We start from the raw sequence: 21826 nt of genomic DNA on the forward strand, positions 1-21826 counted from the left end.
CAACACCTGCCATGGTCAATATATGATATTTTTGTCCTGAAATTTTCACTTATAAAAGACACCAATGAAGGTATGTGATTCCCAAGGCTTGCTTGGGGTCATACAGGACATAGAACTCTGAGTTCCAACTCTTGTTTCAGTTGAAGGGTCTATCACAGAGTGATAATGGAGGGTGCGGGGATCCTCAGTACCAGTGAAGATGACATAAGCGTGGTGCAGTTCACTGAGGTCGCTGACTGTGTTCTGGAACTGACGCTCTAGGGAGATGAGCTGGTGCTCAGTACTCCTCTGATCTTGTGTGGGGTCCATAAAGGGACCGGAGAGAGCCTTCCCAAGCAGGCCTTCCAGCTCTGCCAATGCTGCTGCCATCAGCTGCTGCAGCTTGGGTATAATGGCATGTCGCTTGCTGAGCAGGAACTCTGAAGCCTGGCTTTTCTCAAACTGAAATGCCTCCCACATATCCAGAAGCTGTGGGGCAAGCAGAGGGCAGTGGAGTAGATGTGGTTGTGGGGGAGGAGGGCGGGGAGGGATGGGTGACTCCCTGAATTGCCTTCTCACCGAGATGTCCAGTGCTTCATTCTCAGCACTAAAGAGGCTAAAATGGTTGCGGATGAGTTCATGGAGTGCCCGTACGTATTCCATTCGCTCCTCCAGCTCGACGTACTGTTCATTGGCTTCATTCAACTGCAGGAACTACAGCATGAGACCAGCAGCCCCACAACCCTATGTGCCTCTTTGGGCCCATCCCTGAGGGCAACTCCCACCTTTTGGAGTGAAGTCTCCAGACCCAGTTGCAGCCTTGTAATCAACTGGTGTCAGGGGCAATCTAGGATCAAAAACCTCTCTGACCCAGATCTCTCTGGTGAAGGGTCCACTTCTCACCCACCACCCCATTACCTTGATGACAAGGCAACAATTTTCTATCTGACTCACAGAGAGCACAACTCTCTCATCATACCAGGGCCTCCCTGTGACATGAGGAACCTGAGGGCCACGTGGACAGGGTAAGAATTAGCAAGGGTAGATCTCTTAGGTGAGCAATTTAAGAGCATCAGGCCCTGATGGGAGCTCAGCAGAGACCTGAAGACAGTGCGCTGAGCTTTTAAGCAGGATGGACCCTGAATAAGCTGGGAAGGATGGATGGGGAGAGCCCACCTTCTGGGTGCACTGTGCAATGGCGTGAATATCTGAGTTGATGGTTCGGAAGACATGCATGAAATTTGTGAGCTCTGTCATGAGTTGTTGACTGAGGCTCCAGCACTCATTTTGCACCTGTGCAAGAATGTCCTTCCTTATGCTGTCCAGCTTGGATTCTGGAGACAGGAGAGTAAGGTGTGAGGGGATGCATAAAAAAGAAGGGGTGCTGGGGACAGTGCTGTGATCCAGAGTGGGAGTAGGTTGAATGGCAGGTCAGACCATGAATTATCTCATTTAATGCTTGTCGGATCCCTGCTCAATGTCCAGTCAGCTGCTATGCACTGAGGACTGTGCTCTACACCGGTAGACAAGAGCAAATGAATGAGACAGAAAGTTTCCCCACCCTGAAAGGCTCATAATATGAGGCAGAGACAGACATATAAATGAGCAATCACAAATCAGAATGATAAATCCACTGTGAGTGCCTGGGAGCCTTCAGCCAGCATAGTTAAGAGGTGGGGGTGCCAGGGGGTATCCCGAGAAGGCTGGGCAAGGCCCCTTCAGAGAAGGAACATTGGAGTTGGATGTGTTGAGTAGTCAATGCTCCAAAAAGATGAAACAGTGTGTGCAAGGGTATGGAAATGACATGTTTGTGAATAGCAGAACACCCTAGCAGAGATAAAAGTATTCTGCTTTTGGAGTCTTACTGCCCTTGCTCTAGAAGAAGGGGGACCAAGAAGGTAGTATGATCTGCCTTTTGTTTTTAAGGATTAAAGTAAAGAAGGTCTCAGGTGGAAAACGGGCTAGAAAGTAATCCTGGAAATTGCCCTTGGCAGTATGAACAACTTTATTATCTCAGAGGGCAGGGATAACACCCATATGATACCTCATGAAATCTAAGATCTGCTTGTAAGAAGTACCATTATTTTACATACCACTAACAAAGAAAAAACTGATGCCATCTAAACTCTAACATGTCTTCAATCAGGAGACATCTTTAAAGTTCAGAGATGTTAAAATATGCACAGGATGGGAAAACACAATATGGAAATCTGGTACACCAAATAGAGTATAGAGTGCTTTCTACATACCAGATGCTATTTCAAGTACATTAATTATATTAACCTATTTTATCCTCACAAATTCCCATTGAAGTAAATACTATTATTTTACAGATAAGCAAACTGAAGCTCAGAGAGGTTATGTAACTTGATCAACATCACACAGTGGCAGAGCAAGGATTCAAACTCAGGCAGCATGGCTCCACTCCATTATATTTTAAATACAAATATGTTTATGTTATAAATATAAATGTAAACATATATAAAATATGTTTATACAAAGTATTTAAAAATATATTTTATGTGTGAAGTAAACTGGCCAACCCTCTATTAGCATCTCTGCAACTAGAAGGTAAAATAGTGAGTTTGGGGGACAGATAATTGAGACATACTGGGCATGTCACTTTCAGAGACTTGGAGGAAGTAACCAAGACGAATGGGTACTAAGACCTGAGACTGAGAAAACCTACTGAGAGGAAGCCTATTGAGGGACAACCTATATCAGACAGAACACAAAGATCTAAACTCATCCTTTTTCACACTGTCCCTTTGGAACATAATAGTAACTAGGCCATTGCAATGCTGCCGCATTTTTGTTTTTTTTTATGGTGCTGCTTTTGGACCAGTAGCAACAGGCAGATGAAGGCAGATGGGAGCTCAACAGTGACACCATATGGTATAAAGGAACAATGTATTGATTAAAAAAAAAAAAAAAAAAAAAAAAAAAATACCAGGACTCCCTTGGGATTAGAAGCTGGAGATGGATAAAAACAGATTTAAGAGATACTTAGGGGGCAAAAGAATGACAAGGATTTGGTGACACGTTGGATGTAGTAACATCAAGGAGAGGGAGGAGTAAAGGGTGACCCCAAGTTTCTGGTGAAGCTAATTCATCAGAGTGTATAATTACGCCATTCGTTGTTCAAGCGAGCTCAGGAAGAAGAGAAACAACAGAGTTAAGTTAGAGGGTTAGATAAAATTCAATCAGCAAGAAGGATGAGAGTAGTCACAAGGGGATAAGGTGAAATGAAAAAAATTATTGAGTACCTACTGCATGCCACACTCAATGCTAGGAGTATTGCAAATAATATCTCACTTAATCATCCCTACTATAACCCTGTGAGTGACTGTGTTATCATGCCTAGCTTACAAATAAGGAAACTAAAACACAGTAATCTGAAGTTACCAAGCAAGTGAAAAACAGAGACAGGGTTCTAAATCCAGTGCTTATTTCTCTCCACCTGCTCCTCTTGAAGAGGCTAGTTGGTCTTGAACTGAGGATCAAGAAGCTAACAAACTAGAACAACAATGAGCTTTCTGGAGCAGCAGTGAAGTAAAGCCTGACCAAAATAGGACCAGAGAGAAGGCAAAACAATCATAGGTCCTCCCCATTCCTGCCTTGCCAGCCCGAACCCCTTGTACAAGAGCAGGGAGTTTCAGTGGCCTATTGGATACCTAATGATACATGTGCTTTCCTCTGTTGAGAGCCAAGACAGGGAAGGCTAAGCAAGCAGAGCATTCAAGCAAACTCTTTCCAGGCCCAAGTGGCTTCTAACCTTCATAAAGAAAGCAGGCCTGGGCCGGGCGCGGTGGCTCACGCCTGTAATCCCAGCACTTTGGGAGGCCGAGGCGGGCGGATCACAAGGTCAGGAGATCGAGACCATGGTGAAACCCCGTCTCTACTAAAAAAATAGAAAAAAATTAGCCGGGCGCAGTGGCGGGCGCCTGTAGTCCCAGCTACTCGGGAGGCTGAGGTAGGAGAATGGCGTGAACCCGGGAGGCGGAGCTTGCAGTGAGCCGAGATTGCGCCACTGCACTCCAGCCTGGGCGACAGAGCGAGACTCCGTCTCAAAAAATAAAAATAAAAAAAAAAAAAAAAAAAAGAAAGCAGGCCTGGGGAGCCATGGGTCCAACAGAATTTAGTCTTCACAGGAAGTAGATACTATTGGCTATTGCCATCCTTGAGGCTCGGTGAGGAAAGAGAACAACCTCCATATTTCCGAAAAGAACAAATCACTGGCTTCCCAATCTACCCCACTGTGAGCCTCTCTATGGCGAACTCCTAGGCTGAGGCACTAGCTAGTACACAATAACATGAGATATCCTTCCTATGGGAAGGGAGAAAGAAGATAAAAGACTAGGTCATAAACCAGATTTCTCAGAGACCCAGGGATACGAACAACTCGGCATTGGCTTAGTAGGGGTAGGAAGTGGCAAGAGGAGGGAACCTGAGATGGGATGAGGAGAAAATAGATAGTAGAATGCTCTTGAGCTCCACTTTCTATATAGAACTTTGCGAAGAGACTATCTTTTAGGGTGCCCCTTGCTAACATGAAATAGTCACAGCAGAGTAGAAATCATACTGCTATGTGTTGTAGTAAAAAGAGGGGCAGATATAATGCTTACCAGTTTCCCATAACTCCCAAATGGCAGGGAATACAGAGGATAGCAGAGAATTGATAGCCAGTGGCCTGGATGAAGTTCCTGTGTTGAGGGGCTAGGGACCCTGAAGCAAAAGCCGTGGGGGTAGCCAGCCTAAGACAGAGACTGGATGAAGGATTCACTAAAACCCCAAGGATCAGCTATGCCAGCAAATGCCAAGGCAAGGATGGGTCAGCAAAGATAGACACTCCAGGTCCCTATAAGGCCAAGAAAACACACCCCAGCTCTATCAGCCCAGGACACAGCAGCACCAGAAGCAGCAATGTCAGGAGGGCAGAGACCAGGCAAGGAAGTATTACACCTCAGAAGCCAGCCCACCAACCTTCCCCAGTACAGGTGGCACCTTGGGAAGGAACAGGGAGAAAAAGACATTTGAGAGTAAAAACAACCCAGAACTATAGTATAAATTTTCAATTGCCCAGATACCCCAAATAGACTGAATCAGACCAAAAGTGACTGCCTTAAATGAAAGGAGCTTTCTTTAATTGGAAAGGTTACATTCTTTCACTACCAGTAGAAGTTAGGACTACAGAGTAAGACAAGATCAGTTAGAGAGTAGCTTTTTACCCACGCAAATTGTAGTATAAATTTCACTCTGCTACATGCAGAGAGAAGGCACCCTAGATTCCCAAGAACCTGTAAAGACACTGAGCTTAGTAGCCCAAGCACAGGAACATGATTCCTAAGGAATACAGGGTATGAGCAGAGACAAAACAGAGAGGCTGGCCTCTGCAGTGAGCATACCTTTGATGGCAAAGGAAAGGGCCATCGGGCTTTGGAAGGCTTCATAGGTCCAATAAGAGGCCCACACCGAAAGGTCTCTGGAGGACATTCCAGGACCAAGGCAGGCCATGTGAATAGACGTACAGAAAAGGGAAGGAGGAGAGGGAAGAGAAGTAGTGCTTACCCATCTCTGTCTGTACATCACGGCAGCTAAGTAGCAGCAACTTGCCTTTTGTGAGCAACTCGACAGGCATACTGGAGACACGGGCCTGCCAAACATTTAGGCGGCTCACCAGTGTCACGTAGTTCTTGATGGGACCACCTCTCATGTCTTCCAGCTTCTGAGGCACCCAGGATTGCAGGAATTCGTAAATGCCTGTTATCCAATGATGTTCCCTGCAGAATTCCTGCACCTCCCACAGCACACCCTAAGGGCAGACAAGGTGTTTAGGGCAGAGGCAGGTGGCTATAATGGGAATTGGTGGGCAGTACCCTATCCCTTAAACCACTGTTCTCACCTCCAGCAGCACCTGTTGTATATTCAGTGCCTGCTGGATCTGAGGGTTGTTGTTCAGATCTTCCTCCAGCTGCTTATAATCGCGGGGGAAGTACTGGCCCCGCAGCCGATACCCGCGGACCTCCAAGATACCAGCAATTGGGTGAGACTTCCAGGGCCACACCAATCCTACATTCGGGCCACAGAAGATGCTCACAGCATCGCTGGGCTGGCCCTGGAACTTGGGCGTCAGAAATTCGGTTTTTGAGTCCTCCTCTTCATCTTCTTCTATGGAGCACATGCCATAATTGTCCGTGAGTACCCTCCAGAGCCCACAAACAACCTTCCCTTGTCTTTGCCCTCAGTGTGTACACACACACACACACACACACACACACACCCATTCTCTGCTCATGAGTGAGTTAACACATACATCTATATCACAAATGTAAAATACCAGACCCATGGAGGGGATTTATTAGTTAGGGTTCATGTGCAAATTACATAATTTACTCTAGCTAGTCTAAGCAGGGAGGGACTTATTACAGAATATTAAATGGGTTACAGAATAATTAGAAGAGCTAAGATACAAAACCACTGTAGGTTGAGCATCTAGCACTGCGTGCTGCCTGGCAAAATGGGATGTCACTGTCACACCGTCAACTACAAAACACACTGCCTCTGCTATGATCCACAGAATGGATGGCATATGCCCTGACTTTCCCCCCACTTAATTCAATTCTGAATCAAAGTCTTTTGTAGATCTAACTGGTGGATCCTAAATTGTATATGACACCTAGCTGCAGGCGAGTCTGGGAAGTGTAGTTTGTAGTCTCCGGCATCTGCAGAACATAGGAGTTGGTGGGAAGGAATATTGAACATGCCAGTCCTCAGTTACCTGTCTTAAAGAATATTCTTGAACCTAGCCACTCATTAACTCTTTAGGAACAGGTTAATTGACAAGTTTAGTATTTGTGTTAAAACTTGACACAAAATAAAGGAAAGAATTAAAATGTTCAGAAATAAGAGCCATACTATCCATACCCAAGCCCTGTAGTACTCTTAGCTGATCTCTTCTCTTCTCCAACTGTACTCACTCTCCAGGAAATCTCATCCAGCTTTATGACTGTAAGTACTATCTATTTGCTCCCAAATTTATCTGCAGCCCAGATCTCTCACTTAACTCCAATCCCATTTAAATAACTGCCTACTTCACTTCTCTATCTGGGTGTCTAACATGCACCTCAAATTTAACAGAGCCAAAATGAACTCTAATTCCTCCCCGCCAAAACTGCAGTCTTCCAATTTCAGTAAATGGAAACTCTGTTCTTCCAGTTTCTCCAACTGAAATCTTTATAGTCACCTTTGACTCTTTTTCACATACAACACATCCCCCCATTTAAAAATCCTGTTGTCTCTACTTTTAAAATATATCCAGAATCCACCAATTCTCACCACATTTACCACCACCTGCCCTTCTCCCCCATCCCAAGTCACCATTATCTCTTACGGCATTATTGCAAAAGCCTTCTAACTTTTCTCCCTGCATTGGCCCTTGCCTCCTACACCTTGCAGTCTCTGCTCCATATAAGAACAAGAATGATCCTTTAAAAAAAAATGCCAGAAGAGATTCTGAGAAGATGATGGCAATGGCAGCATCATTTTGAAATCTCCCCCAAATGCCCACATAAAAATGATAGAACAATTAGATAGTAAAACCAAAAATGCAAGGATAACATTTTTTAACAAATGAGGACAAGGGATCCTCATAAATCCTAAAATACAAATAGGTAGGGTCAAACCACCTGCAATCTCAAAATACACATGGCATCACCATTTGTGATGAATGATGCAGAGGGAAACAATGAAGCAACAGATGGACCTAAGAATAAGAAAACCCCCAAAGAGCCATCAAGCATTTACTGGGAGGCAGAGGGCCCATTTGAGAACAGCAGGTAAAACTGGAAGGGGGTTTTACCCCCTCCAAGAACAGGTGAGGTAAGGTCTATAGAAGCTTAAGTAATCTATACCCTGTGTACTCTTGAAACCAAACACTCAGGGCTCCCTTTTGGGACAGAGCTTGTCATGGAGAAAATCCTGGGAGTAGAATAAGGATTGAGCAGCCATAGAGAAAAAGGAAAAGTCTAGATGTCTAGATGAAGGTAGGGGAGGGAAACCAGAAAACCTCAAAAAGTAAGCCATCATTTTTTTTTAATACAGAAAAACAATAGAAAGTGAAACTCAGAGGTCAGGGAACTATTTTGAAACAAGTCTTCTTTTGAAAGTTAAGAAATGCTAAAATTTCCAGTTTTCTATGAGCAGCAGAAAAGTATCAACATCAAACCCCATACCAAACTTTTATAAGAAAAAACAAAGCAAGGTGTAGAATAAATCCCTAGAGACAACGAAAGCATGTCAAAAACCAGAGTAAAACTATAGCCTATTTCAAAACAAGCTAAAAGACACTAGAAACATGATAGACGTCATGAGAGGACACATATCAGAATTAGAAAAACTCAGAAATTATGTGACAGAACTATGGAAAGAATTAGAAATGAAAGAAACAATTTCATAACGGAAATTTAACTAAAATGGGACATAAGAGCAAACAAACTCAAAGGATAATTTCTTAAGAAAAATAGAAGGCAAAATAAGGTAACTATACAACTAAAAAGGAAATTAAAAATTTTTAGAAGATTTCAAGAGAAAGGGAGAAATACTGGGGATGGGTGAAAAGGATCTAATGTATCATTAACAGGATTCCCCGAAGAAGAAAACAAAGCAAGGGAAGAGAACAAATATTAAAAACTGTAATTCAGAAAAATTGTTCTGAAATTTAAAAAAGATATAAAGCCACATTTTGAAAGAACATACCTGAGAATTCTTCCCCAGAATGTTCAATACCAACACATATTCTAACTAAAATAACTAGATTTCAATAAAAATGAAAAAAAATCTAGGCAAAAAGAACAAGTGATTTTGTAAAGAAAATAAAATTAGCTTATCAGAGGCTTTTTGATAGCAACTCATAATATCCTAAGAAAACAGAATAACATATTTAAGATATGCAAAGGAAAAAAGTATAAACCAATAACTTTATATTCAGCAACACTAACTTTCAAAAGGTACAAATTGTTATCAACATAGAAGGACTTCAGAATTTTGTTCCTACAAGCCCTTCCTGAGAAATGTAGTAAAAAGTGACCTTCAGACAAACAAAATCACTAGAAATACCTCAACACAAGGACTGCTGGCGGGCTTAAAGATATTGAACTAAGATTAAGTGAGGGATAGAAGGTAAAGAGTATAGTATGAAATGATGATGTAGAGATGGCTGGTGATTCTCTTGCTTGCCAGGTGGACAGAGACTACTTGAAGAATGGAACTCTGAAGGCACATTGGTTGATTACCCAATAGCTATTCCCTTCTCCCTTCCTCTATGGTTGGAGAACTGCCTTCCATGAGACACTGAGAATGTCAGTCATTTATTTCCCAGCCTTTCTTACAGCTAGAGGTAGACACATGACGCAGGTTTTGATGGTGAGATGTAAAAGTGAGTCTGACGGGGAGTTTCCGGGAAAGGTTCCTTTTCCTGGCAAAAAGTGAGAGTCAGACACAGAGCTCTCTTGTTAATCTTGCCTCTCTTTTTCTGCCTGATTTTGCTTGAGAATGGGATGCTCGACATTGCAGCTTGTCTTGCAACTATGAGGCAACAAGCCTGAGAATGAAAAAAACAAAAAAACAAAAAACAAAAACCACTTCATTGCGGCCTCCTCTGCCACACATACTTCTCTTACAGAATTGGCTCTTAAATATAGCTAAAAGCAGGAAAGAGTGATGGAAAGATACAAAGAACCTGGTACTTGATGATCACTTTTAAGCCACTGAACAAGCTCTGGAAGCACCTCCTTCAAGACTTCCTGTTTTGTTTTGTTGTTGTTGTTGTTGTTTAGGCCACTGTGGCTGAATCTAGCTGCATCATGAATTTTCTAGTTATAGGTGTGTAGTTTTGAGTTAAGATTACTTCATCCAAAATCAACCCCCATACTCAGGCCCATATAATAGATGTTTATAGCCAAACACAAGCACAGCTGAAGACTGCAACCTCCCCCACGATACACAACCTTCTAAGAGGATCTGCCCTTGCCTGTAGCTAAAAGCCAGTTATTTCGCACCATGACACATCCCCTTGCCATAGCTTATGAGTAAATCATGCAATCTACAGGAGACGCTGAATCAATCATACTCCTTGTCTTGAAATTGGAACTAAATCAGTCTCATGGACAGGAAAACTTAAAGATCACATAAAGTCAAGTATGGAGTTGGTGCCATAAAAAGTTTAAGTTATTTGAAAGAAGTAGTTATAAGGGAGCAGAAAGCCCAAAGGAAGCAGAGATAACTGGTCTCAGGAATCGGGACAGGGGAACTGGAAAGATGCACAGAGATGAAAAAAGGATAATCAGAAATTTGAGAGACAGGGGTTCTCTTCCTGATATTCTAGTTTCAAATTCTGTGAAGATGGGTGCTGTTACTTCTTCTGTACCTTTGAATTTAGTAATTGTCTATTTCATGAGCTCCAAAATATAAGACAAGCTTGAAGAGCAGTGATTCAAGGTGCCAAGACCTATGAGAGTGCTCAGGCAATATGGTGCTATACAAAGTCAATTGTGATTCCAAGCAATGGAAAGAAAAGCTAGTCTATTTTTAATGGAATTTGGCAAAATAACATACCAACAAAACAAAACAAAAATCACTAACTTCATAGCCAAGGTAAGAATGAAATAAACTTTGCTTATAATGAGAATTTTTTTCTTTTTAATTTTAGATATGGTATCTCTGTCACCCAGGCTGGAATGCAGTGGTGTGATCATGCCTCACTGCAGCCTCAAACTCCTGAGATCAAGCAATCCTTCCACCTCAGCCTCCTGAGTAGCTGGGACTACAGGTGCACACCATCATGCCTGGCTAATTTGTAAATTTTTTGTAGAAACAGGGTCTCACTATGTTGCTCACACTGGTCTCGAACTCCTGGCCTCAAGTAACCCTCCCGCTTCGGCCTCCCAAAGTGCTGGGATTACAGGTGTGACCCACTGTGCCTGGCCATAAGAAGAAATTTGAAATCAACTAAATCAAAGAAATGTAATTTACCTGCCATTTCTAAGGGATTTGGGACTTCAATTGAAAATTCATATGTATTGATATAATACATATAAGTCAACATGGAGTTGAATTTTAAAATATCAATCCAACTTGAAAGGCTTCAATGATATAGATCTTTAATATAGGTTTCCTTGAATGAGTGACTCAGACATTCCACACAGAGCAAAGCTTCTGGTTAAACATATTTATACGACTCCTCATATCTCCAGGATTTCTTTCTCACAGAGCGGCAAGGAGAAAAAAGAAATCTTTCCTTCTCTCTCATCTATAAGTCTACTCACAGTCACACTGCTTCCCTCTATATTTCCTCTTCCTGGTCCTACTGTTCATACTTCATACTCCAAAGAGATCTTCCCTGTGCAGTCCCCTTGCAAAAAATCAGTTTTCATTTTTTACATTACATCTCCAAGCTAATTTCGGCTATCCCAACCAAAATGTATATCAAGAGATTATATAATTAAAATTAGGCAATTCTTCGTCTCTTTTCAGTGTAACAGATTTATCTTACCGCAAATATCAAAAAGTTATTTCAATCTTAATAGGATATTGCCATATTAAAGTTTAAGGTTTTTGAATTTGACATCTGACAGATGAGAAAAGTGATTATCTGATTGTGCTTTCTGAGTTTTGAACTGCAGAAAACATCTGATAAGATTGTAAGGATGTCAGATAGTAATAGTAATACTCTCTTGTTTAGTTGTAAAATGTTCTGTGGAAAATCTTGGAGAACACAGTTTAAGACTGGAGAATATACCCAGGATTATAAATCATGCTGCTATAAAGACACATGCACACGTATGTTTATTGCGGCACTATTCACAATAGCAAAGACTTGGAATCAACCCAAATGTCCATCAGTGACAGACTGGATGAAGAAAATGTGGCACATATACACCATGGAATACTATGCAGCCATAAAAAAGGATGAGTTTGTGTCCTTTGTAGGGACATGGATGCAGCTGGAAACCATCATTCTTAGCAAACTATCACAAGAACAGAAAACCAAACACCGCATGTTCTCACTCATAGGTGGGAACTGAACAATGAGATCACTTGGACTCGGGAAGGGGAACATCACACACCGGGGCCTATCATGGGGAGGGGGGAGGGGGGAGGGATTGCATTGGGAGTTATACCTGATGTAAATGACGAGTTGATGGGTGCCGACGAGTTGATGGGTGCAGCACACCAACATGGCACAAGTATACATATGTAACAAACCTGCACGTTATGCACATGTACCCTAGAACTTAAAGTATAATAATAATAAAATAAATAAATAAATAAATAAATAAATAAATAAAGACTGGAGAATATGTTGCAACTATTTTATTAATAATACACTGAGTATTCTTTTAGTGATTAGAATCTAGTCAATGTATACATTTCTATTGAAAAGGAGTTAATTTTCATACTTTTGTGTGTAAGTGAGGCTACTGAAATTATTTTGTAATTTAGTTAAAAGGCCATACAAATTTTGCCTCATTTAAGTAAAAGTTTTCTCAGTTGGATGCATCTTTCTTAAAGACTACTAGTAGTGTTTTAACTGCTACTTCTTTACGTTTATTCAAAATGTACTCCACTTTTTAAACTTTTATTTTAGATTCCGGGGTACATGTGCAGGTTTGTTATATAGGTAAACTCATGTCACAGGAGTTTTTTGTACAGATTATTTTGTCACGGTACTAATCCTAGTTCCCAATAATTGTTTTTTTCCATTCCTCTCCTTCTGCTCACCCTCCACCCTCAAGTAGGCTCCAGTGTCTATTGTTCCCCTCTTTGTGTCCATGAGTTCTCATCATTTAGCTCCCACTTATAAGTGGGAGTCACAACAAAACCAAAATTGACAAATGGGATCCAATTAAATTTAAGAGCTTCTGCATAGCAAAAGAAACTGTCAACAGAGTAAACAGACAACCTACAGAAGGGGAGAAAATATTTGCAAACTATGCATCTGGCAAAGGTCCAATATCTAGCATCTATAAGGAACTTAAACAAACTTACAGGAAAAAAAAATGGCCCCATTAAAAAGTGGGCAAAGGACATGAACAGACATTTTTCAAAAGAAGACATACATGTGGCCAACAAGCATATGAACAAAAAGCTCAATATCATCGATCATTAGAGAAATGCAAATCAAAACTTTTTCATTTTTTTAAAGAATTTAAGGACAACAGAACTTTGGTTCTGGCTGGGCACGGTGGCTCATGCTTGTAATCCCAGCACTTTGCAAGGCCAAGATAGGAGGACTGCTTGAGGATAGGAGTTCACGACTAGCCTGGGCAACATAGCAAGACTCCATCTCTACAAAAAATTTAAAAATTAGCCAGGCATGGTGGTATGTGCCTGCAGTTGCAGCTACTTGGGAGGCTGAGGCAAAAAGATGACTTGAGCCCAGGAGGTTGAGGCTGTACCACTGCACTCCAGCCCGGGTGACAGAGTGTGACCCTGTCTCAAAAACAAACTAACAACAAAAAGAACTTTGGTTTTGATTACTCCATTCTATTAATCTGATTTTCCATTCAGATCCCTTTTTTCTTCAAATTTTGTAGAAAAGTTTAAAAAATGGTACTATGAATACCCTTATCCATCCATTTAGATTAAACAATTATTAACATTTTGTCACACTGCATTATTTGTTTTTCCTTCTATCTTTTCATTCCCCTAAACATTTTGAAGGTAAGATACAAGCATCATGACATTTCACCCCTAAACATACCAGTCCGTGTGCTTTTTTAAAAGCAGAAGGGACAACCTAACGTGAATATTTTCAGTTTCACTGGAAATCAGATTAAAAATGCAAGAGGTTTTTTTTGCTCCTTTTAACCATTCAAAAAATACTACAGCATATTTATAACATGAATTAGTACCACATATGGTGAGAAAATATTGTGAAATGTCTGATTTATCTACATCTTTAATACTAATAAAGTAAGAAGGCACATCTGTAGCACGTATTTCTATGTGCTGAGCACCATACTAGATACATGACCTCTTTTAATCTTTAAAATAATGCTTCAGGTTGGGTATGTTTGTTATTCCCACTTTGCAGACTAGTAAACTAATGAGTCTGACTCCAGAGTCTTACTTCTTTCCACAGCACCATGTAAAACAAATATCAATAGTCTCTATCAATTAACCTATTTGGGGAAAATAACGTGCCCCAACTGGTGTATAATTTGTAAAAGACACAGAATCCTTGCAATGAACCTTTTTGCTCCTTGTCACCTATTTCCTAAAATTAATGCTATGTCTTTAATTCTTCTGATAGAAGTTGAATGGGGAAATTAAAAAGTATTGATGAGTCAGATGTGACTGATTGCATTTAATGATTTTATTTGTGACAGCATTAGTATCCTAAATAAGAGAAATGTGAAGATATATTTCCATCCTGATGGTTAATAAGTGTGAAGATTGATAATCAATAATAATTAGTAACCGTGAAATGTTTCAATAATACCGATGAATTAATCCATATGAAATGAAAGAGAGCTATATGACATAAAGCAAGTGTTGAGCAAGCAGAGCTCTTCAAACAAGTACAAATTTACTTAGCAATAAAGTTCAGTAGTAAATGAAATGCAATTATGGCACTGGAGAAAAACCTCACACAATTTTGGATGAACCAGGTTTGGAAGGACAATATACTCACACTCTTTCATACACCCTCTCATTGCATGCACATACACAGAAGCACGTGAATTTGTGAGCAAAAACATTCCCTGACCTTTCTACCCACAACACACATGTGCAGTACCCAGGTTAGAGCTGTTCCATCCACACCCAATGCCTGACTCTATAGCCTGGAACTCCTGCCTTCTTCCCATGCCATTTGTACTTGTGCCCTTACCCTCCTTCGGCCTTCCTACCCCCTGCCTAGGTCTCCCTAAATACCTTCAGAATACAGGGAATCCGAAGAGGTCTTCAGGTCTGCAGACTGTACTACCTTCATGCCAGGATATGGAGAAGGGGCAGAAATGGGAAAACAATGAGGGATTCAAACCAGGTTGTGAGAGTCTGATTATTCAGAGGATATGAACTGGGAATTCCCACAGCCAGCTCTCTGCTCAATCCAGAATACCTGTAAGGCAGAGGTCTTGACAGACTGTAGGCCTCCAGTTAGAATCTGAATCATATTTTCAACACAAGGCACATGAGACAGTTGGTCATGATCATCAAAGACCAGCTGTGATGAGAGAAAGGGTTTCTGCCTTGGGGCCTGTAAAAAAAGGGTCAGGAAAGGTCGAGGGGCTAGATGTCAGTATACATTCCTCAGCATCTGGCCCTGGACTGCCTGCCACCTCCACATATGCCACCCACCACCTCACTTGAAGGATGTTGGCCACAAAAGAGGTTATCTGCTCTTCCAAGATAGAAATGAGGCTCTGACAAATCATGTAGTCGACCAGGCGGGCAAACTTTCCCAGCTGCAGCCACCAGGCCTCTGCTTGCTTCAGCTTCTGCTCCAGTTGTTTGCGCTGTACCCTCTGAAGGTATATGGAGCCTTGGCCTGCCCTGATCCTGTCGCAGTTTTGCACTCGCTCCTGTAGGCCCTGTTGCATGTGGTATGTGTCCTCGTGAACCTGTAAGCATAGAGTGGAAACTCACCAGAGATAGGGTGATGGAGAGCAAACCAGCCACCCACTAGTCTGTGCAAACTCTCAGGTCCTGGAGTCTGGGACCTAGAACCTAGATATACACATGGAGGGCTCCTTTTTAGCAGAGTTTACCCCCATCCCACCTGATCCCCTCAATTTTTAAGTGACCAGAGAAGATATGAAATAGAGAACACATATTGAGGGGTCACAATGTGCTAATACAGTAGGCCAGGCCTGTCTACTGAAAACCCCCAGGGTGAAACTCAAATAGAAAATTTGTGTATATGTAAATGTAAGCGTTCACAATGCATAGAAGAGACAAAAAAAAAAAAAAAAAAAGACGGGATGAATAAGGCTAAATAATAATTTCAGGATATGGACTCTGGGTAATAATTAGGCCAGGTGATGTGGCCTGCTGAGTAGAATGATATTGCTTTATGTTACAATAGAAGCTGTTTCTGGGCACTGATATAGACTTTCTATTAGAGGAGAGGGAATGTGGAATAAGAGCCTGGGAGTCTTTTTGTGGGTTCTTTCAGATCTGGGAGGTTCCCCAGCCTATAAAGGCTGCTGACAATTGCCAACACTCTGGGCTTTCACTGTTGAGGAACAGAGAAGAGGTACCAGAAAGCTATGCTTGGCCAGATGGATCCTTTGTCTTCCATGCTCTCCTGTCCCTTTTGATGCTCCCTAGAGCTTGTGATTAGAACTGATTGGTGTCTGTGAATTGTACTTCTGGTATCCATGAGCTCAAGCCCCAATCTTCTCAGACCCAAGCATAAGACAGTTCAGTCCTAAGCATGGGACATCAAATACATACATGCCCTATGCGTATGATGATTTTGTATATGAGACTAAGTGAAGTGTTCTTTTCCATGTTCTAACAATACTCCCCAATATCCAGTGCTTCCCACTTCATAACCCTTAGTCTAGTGTACCATGATTTTGTTATTTATATAACTCATCGACTACACTGTAAGCTCCTTTAGGAGGCGATCTTATTACACCTTATTTCATTTCTCTATTGCTTAACACAGGGCCTGGCATGGGGTAGTTCCACAGTAAATGTTTGTAAAAAGAATGTATAATCTCACATTGAAAGAGCCTACTGAGTGCTATTAGGATAAAACCATACCAATGACAACAATAATAATTGCTAATACCATAGAACATAATCAGTATACATTTTTAAAGCACCAATACTAGGGGTGATAACGTACAAATTATAAGAAAAAAATGTTTAGGACAGGCACAGTGGCTCATGCTTGTAATCCCAGCACTTTGGAAGGTCGAGGAGGGTGGATCACTTAAGTTCAGAAGTTTGAGACCAGCCTGGGCAACATGGTGAAACCTGATCTCTGCAAAAATTACAAAAAATTAGCCAGGCGTGGTGGTATCAACTGCTGCAGTCCCAGCTACTCGGGAAGCTGAGGTGGGAGGATCACCTGAGCCCGGGAAGTCGAGGCTGCAATGATCCCTGATCATGCCACTGCACTCCAGCATGGGCAACAGAGTGAGATTCTGTCTCAAAAATAATAAAAATCCTGGAATTCTATGCCTAGTCAGAGTATCATTGAAGTTTGAGGATAAATAAAAACACTTTTTAGATATACAAAGACTCAGAAAATTTTCCATCCACAGATTCTCCCTTAAAAAAAATAAGGAATAGTATTAATATATTCCGGGCAGAGGAAAATGAATCCAAGAGGATAAAGTATTCTACAAAAGATTTGGTGGGTAAAGAAATCTGTGAGATATATTCTTAATTTTAAATAGTGCTATGGCCTGTGTGTTTGTGTCCCTCCAAAATTCATATTTTGAAATCTGAACCCATAAGGTGATGGTATTATGAGGTGGAGTCTTTGGGGAGGTGATTAGGTCATGAGGTCTCCAGTCTCAGGAATAGGATTAGTGCCCTTAAAAAAAAAAAAAAGTCCCAGATCATACAGTATTTGTCTTTCTTCGTCTGGCATATTTCACTTAGCATAATGTCCCCAGGTTCATATGTGTTGTCATTAATGGCATTATTTCCTTCTTTTTATGATTGAATAATATTTTATTGTATATATGTATTAATATCACAATTTATTTAACCATCTATCCATCAATGGACACATTGATGTTTCTATATCTTGGCTATTGTGAATAATCCTGCAATAAAAATGGGGGTATAGATATCTCCTTGAGATACTGATTTCATTTCCTTTGGGCGTATACACAGAAGTGGGATTGCTGGATCATATGATAGTTCTATTCAAAGGGTTCAAACTTTTAGTTGTAAGATGAACAAGTTCTGGGAATCTAATGTACCGCCTGTGTGGTAATAGATGTGTTAATTAATTTGATTGTGGTAATCATTACACAATGTATACATCTATCAAGTCATCACATTTTACACCTTGAATATATTCAATTTTTATTTGTTAATTTTATTTTTAAAAGGCCCCAGAGAGCTGGCTAGTCCCTTCTGCAGCAAGAAGGTGCCACCTATGAGGACTGAGCCCTTGCCAGACTCTGAATCTGTCATCACCTTGATGTTGGACTTCCCACCTTCCAAGAATAAATGTTTGTTGTTTGAAAGCCACCGAGATTATGGTATTTTGTTATAGAGGCCTGAGTGGACTAAGGCAAATGAGTAGGTTATAAAACAAGAATGTTCATAACAATCTTGAAGAAAATTCCAGGAGATGTCAATATAAGAGTAATGGGAGGAAGAGAGAAGGGAAAGAAAAGTATGATAATGCCAAGGTTCTTATTCCTCTTGGGAATGACATGGATAAAAATTCATACTTATCATTCATTCACTCAACAAATACTCACTGAGCACCTATTAAATGGCATACCCTACAGTAAGCACTAGAGACATATTAGTGAATGAGTACTTAAGTCCTTGCCCCTCCAGGAGGAGGGAGACAGCAAACATAATAAATACATAATTTATGGTGTACATAAAAAAGTGATTAGTATTGGCGGGGTGAGGTGGCTCACACTTGTAATCCCAGCACTTTGGGAGGCTGAGGTGGGTGGATCACATGAGATCAGGGGTTTGAGACCAGCCTGGCCCATGTGGCGAAACCCTATGTCTACTAAAAATATAAAAACTAGCCGGGTGTGGTGGTGGGCACCTGTAATCCTAGCTACTCGGGAGGCTGAGGCAGGAGAATTGCTTGAACCCTGGAGGCAGAGGTTGCAGTGAGCCAAGATCGTGTCACTGCACTCCAGCCTAGGTGACAAGAATGAAACTCTGTCTCAAAAAAAACAAAACAAACACACAGAGTGATTAGAGTACTATGACAAAACAAAAGAGAGTGAAAACATGTATTTTAAAATGATTTTAAAATATGATTTTAAAATACATGTTACAAAAACTGAAAGAACAGCAAGCAGAAATGAACAAATCTATAGTTGTAGGTAGGAAGGGATATTTAACATATATCTCTCAGAAATTGAAAGACAAAGGAGGTTAAAAAATCACTGTGTCTTGACTGGGTGTGGTGGCTCATGCCTATAATCCCAGCACTTTGGGAGGTCAAGGTGGGAGGATCATTTGAGCTTGGAGTTCGAGACCAGCCTGGGCAACATGGTAAAACCCTGCCTCTACAAAAGAAATACAAAAATTAGCCAGGTATGGTGGCCCATGTCTGTAGTCCCAGTTACCCAGCAGGCTGAGGTGAGAAGATGGCTTGAGCCCAAGGGGGTGGAGGTTGCAGTAAGCCAAAATCATGCCACTGCACTCCAGCCTGGGTGACAGAGTGAGACCCTGACTCAAAAAAAAAAAAAATAAATAAATAAAATAAAAATAAAAATAAAAATTTTTGTCTATAGAATATTTGAATACAACAATGAATGAGCTTGGCCTAACACATATTCTTTTAGGTTGGGTTTCCTAGAAGCAGACCCTGAGACAGGGATTTGGAGAAATGTGATTTATTGAAGGAATGATCTTCAGGGAAACAAGAGCCTCTAAGGGAGTAAACAAAGCAGAAAAGAGAAGGGGAAAGTACCCAGCAAGATCTCAGCTAAATTCTATTTTTGATCTGATCTGGAGTGGGGAAGGAGGCTTTGGAATGTTCTAGTCGTATTGTAGAGTTGTCATGCTTTGAAGCAAGTAAGGAAAAAAAAGGCTGAGGAACTGTTCCATATGAGAGAGACTAAAGAGAAGTGAGCACTGAATTCAATACATAATTCTGGTTTGGATCCTGAAGAACGAAAAAATATAGTAATAAAGGACATTATTAGAATAATTGCCAAACTTTGAATAAAGATTGGAGATTAGATAACAGAGTTGTATCAAAGTGAAATTTCCTAATCTTTGATCATTATACTATAGTTATAAAAGAAAATGTCCTCATTCACAGAAAAAACATACTGACATATATAGGAGTTGCTATGATTTGAATGATTTGAATGTGTCTCCCAAAAGTTAATGTGTTGGAAACTTAATTGCCATAGTAACAGTTTTAAGATATGGGGTCTTTAAAAGGTAATTAGCCAAGAGGGCTCAACCCACATGAAAGGATCAATGTTTTGATCATGGGAGTGGGTTAGTTATCATGGGAATGGATTACTGATAAAAAGGATGAGTTTGGCCTGATTTCCCCTCTCCTCTCTCTGTCTCATATTCATGTCTCATCACTATGTGATACCCTCCACCATGGGATGAGACTCTTGCCAGATGCTCTTGGACTTCCCAGCCTCCAGAACCATGAACCAAATAAACTTTTATTCTTTATAAATTACCCAGTCTTTGGTGTTCTATTATAGCAACAGAAAACAAACTAAGACAGGGTAAGGGAGCTGATACCTGCAATTTACTCTCAAATGATTTAGAAAATAATGTGTACATGTTTAGACAAAAAGAAAGAGCATAAACGATAAAGCAAATGGGAAAAATAATCTATATAAAGGATATGTGAGAGTTTATCTTACTATCCTTACAATTCTAATAAGTTTGAAATTATATCAAAATACAAAATCACAGAAGGAAGGAAGGAAGGAAGGAAGGAAGGAAGGAAGGAAGGAAGGAAGGAAGGAAGGAAGGAAGGAAGGAAGGAAGGAAAGAAGGTAAAAAGGGAGGAAGGGAGGAAAGAAGGGAGGGAGGGAGAAAGGAAAGGAAAGGAAAGGAAAGGAAAGGAAAGGAAAGGAAAGGAAAGGAAAGGAAAGGAAAAAGGAAAGGAAAGGATGGAGAGGAGAGACAGAGGGAGGGAAAAGAAAAAAATAAGTGTTGGTAAGAATGAAAGGCAACTGAGGCCAGGTGCAGTGGCTCATACCTGTAATCCTAGCACTTTGGGAAGCCAAGGCAGGTGGATCACTTGAGATCAGGAGTTCAAGACCAGTATGGCTGAGATGGTGAAACCCTGTCTCCACTAAAAATATAAAAATTAGCTGGGCGTTGTGGCTCACACCTGTAATCCCAGCTACTTCGGAGGCTGATGCAGGAGAATCACTTGAACACGGGAGGTGGAGGTTGCAGTGAGCTGAGATCACGCCACTGCACTCCAGCCTGGGAGACACAGCCAGACTCACACCTGTAATCCCAGCACTTTGAGAGGTCAAGGCGGGCGGATCATGAGGTCAGGAGATCAAGGCCACCCTGGCTAACACGGTGAAACCCCGTCTCTATTAAAAATAAAAAAAAAATTAGCTGGGCATGGTGGCGGGCACCTGTAGTCCCAGCTACTCAGGAGGCTGAGGCAGGAGAATGGTGTGAATCTGGGAGGCAGAGCTTGAAGTGAGCCGAGATCGCACCACTGCACTACAGCCTGGGCGACAGAGTGAGACCCTGTCTCAAAAAAAAAAAAAAAAAAAGAAAAGAAAGAAAGAAAGAAAGGCAGCTGGAAATCAACATCATTGATGGAAATGTACACTGGTACAACCACTCTGGAAAACTGTTTGGCAGTGTAAAACATACATATATTCTATTCTAGCAACTCCACTCCTGGAATACATATCCCCAAAAAATAAATGCTTATGTTCACCAAAAGGCATGCATGTATAAGAATGTTCATAGCAGTATTATTCATAATAGCAAAAAACTGGAACCAACCCAAATGTCCACAATAGGAGAATGAATATATAAATTGTGGTCATTCATACAGTGAAATACTACATAGCTATACAAAAAGAGTGAACCACTGATACCTACAACATTATGGATAAATCTCACAAACATAATGTTGACTGAAAAAAAGTCAGGCAAAAAGGAGCAC

The 21826-nt window shown here is 41.0% G+C and overlaps 1 protein-coding gene across 7 annotated transcripts in view; it reads right to left on the minus strand.

The window, feature by feature from the left end:
* DNHD1 (dynein heavy chain domain 1) overlaps positions 1-21826 on the minus strand; it is a 76458-nt gene that overhangs the window by 37314 nt on the left and 17318 nt on the right. For 6 of the 7 annotated variants that reach the window (XM_073018788.1, XM_073018779.1, XM_073018771.1 and 3 more), the window contains 2 exons: positions 15348-15602; positions 14339-15238 (listed from right to left, as the gene is read on the minus strand). In XM_073018788.1, the coding sequence (XP_072874889.1) occupies positions 15041-15238; positions 15348-15602 (453 nt within the window). In that variant the 3' untranslated portion in view covers positions 14339-15040. Of the gene's footprint in view, positions 1-191; positions 685-1155; positions 1314-5547; positions 5792-5881; positions 6148-14338; positions 15239-15347; positions 15603-21826 lie in introns of those variants that run through there. The other variant, XM_073018793.1, reaches the window with a different exon arrangement.

The sequence above is a fragment of the Chlorocebus sabaeus genome, chromosome 1, assembly GCF_047675955.1.
Source record: "Chlorocebus sabaeus isolate Y175 chromosome 1, mChlSab1.0.hap1, whole genome shotgun sequence".
Taxonomy (NCBI): domain Eukaryota; kingdom Metazoa; phylum Chordata; class Mammalia; order Primates; family Cercopithecidae; genus Chlorocebus; species Chlorocebus sabaeus.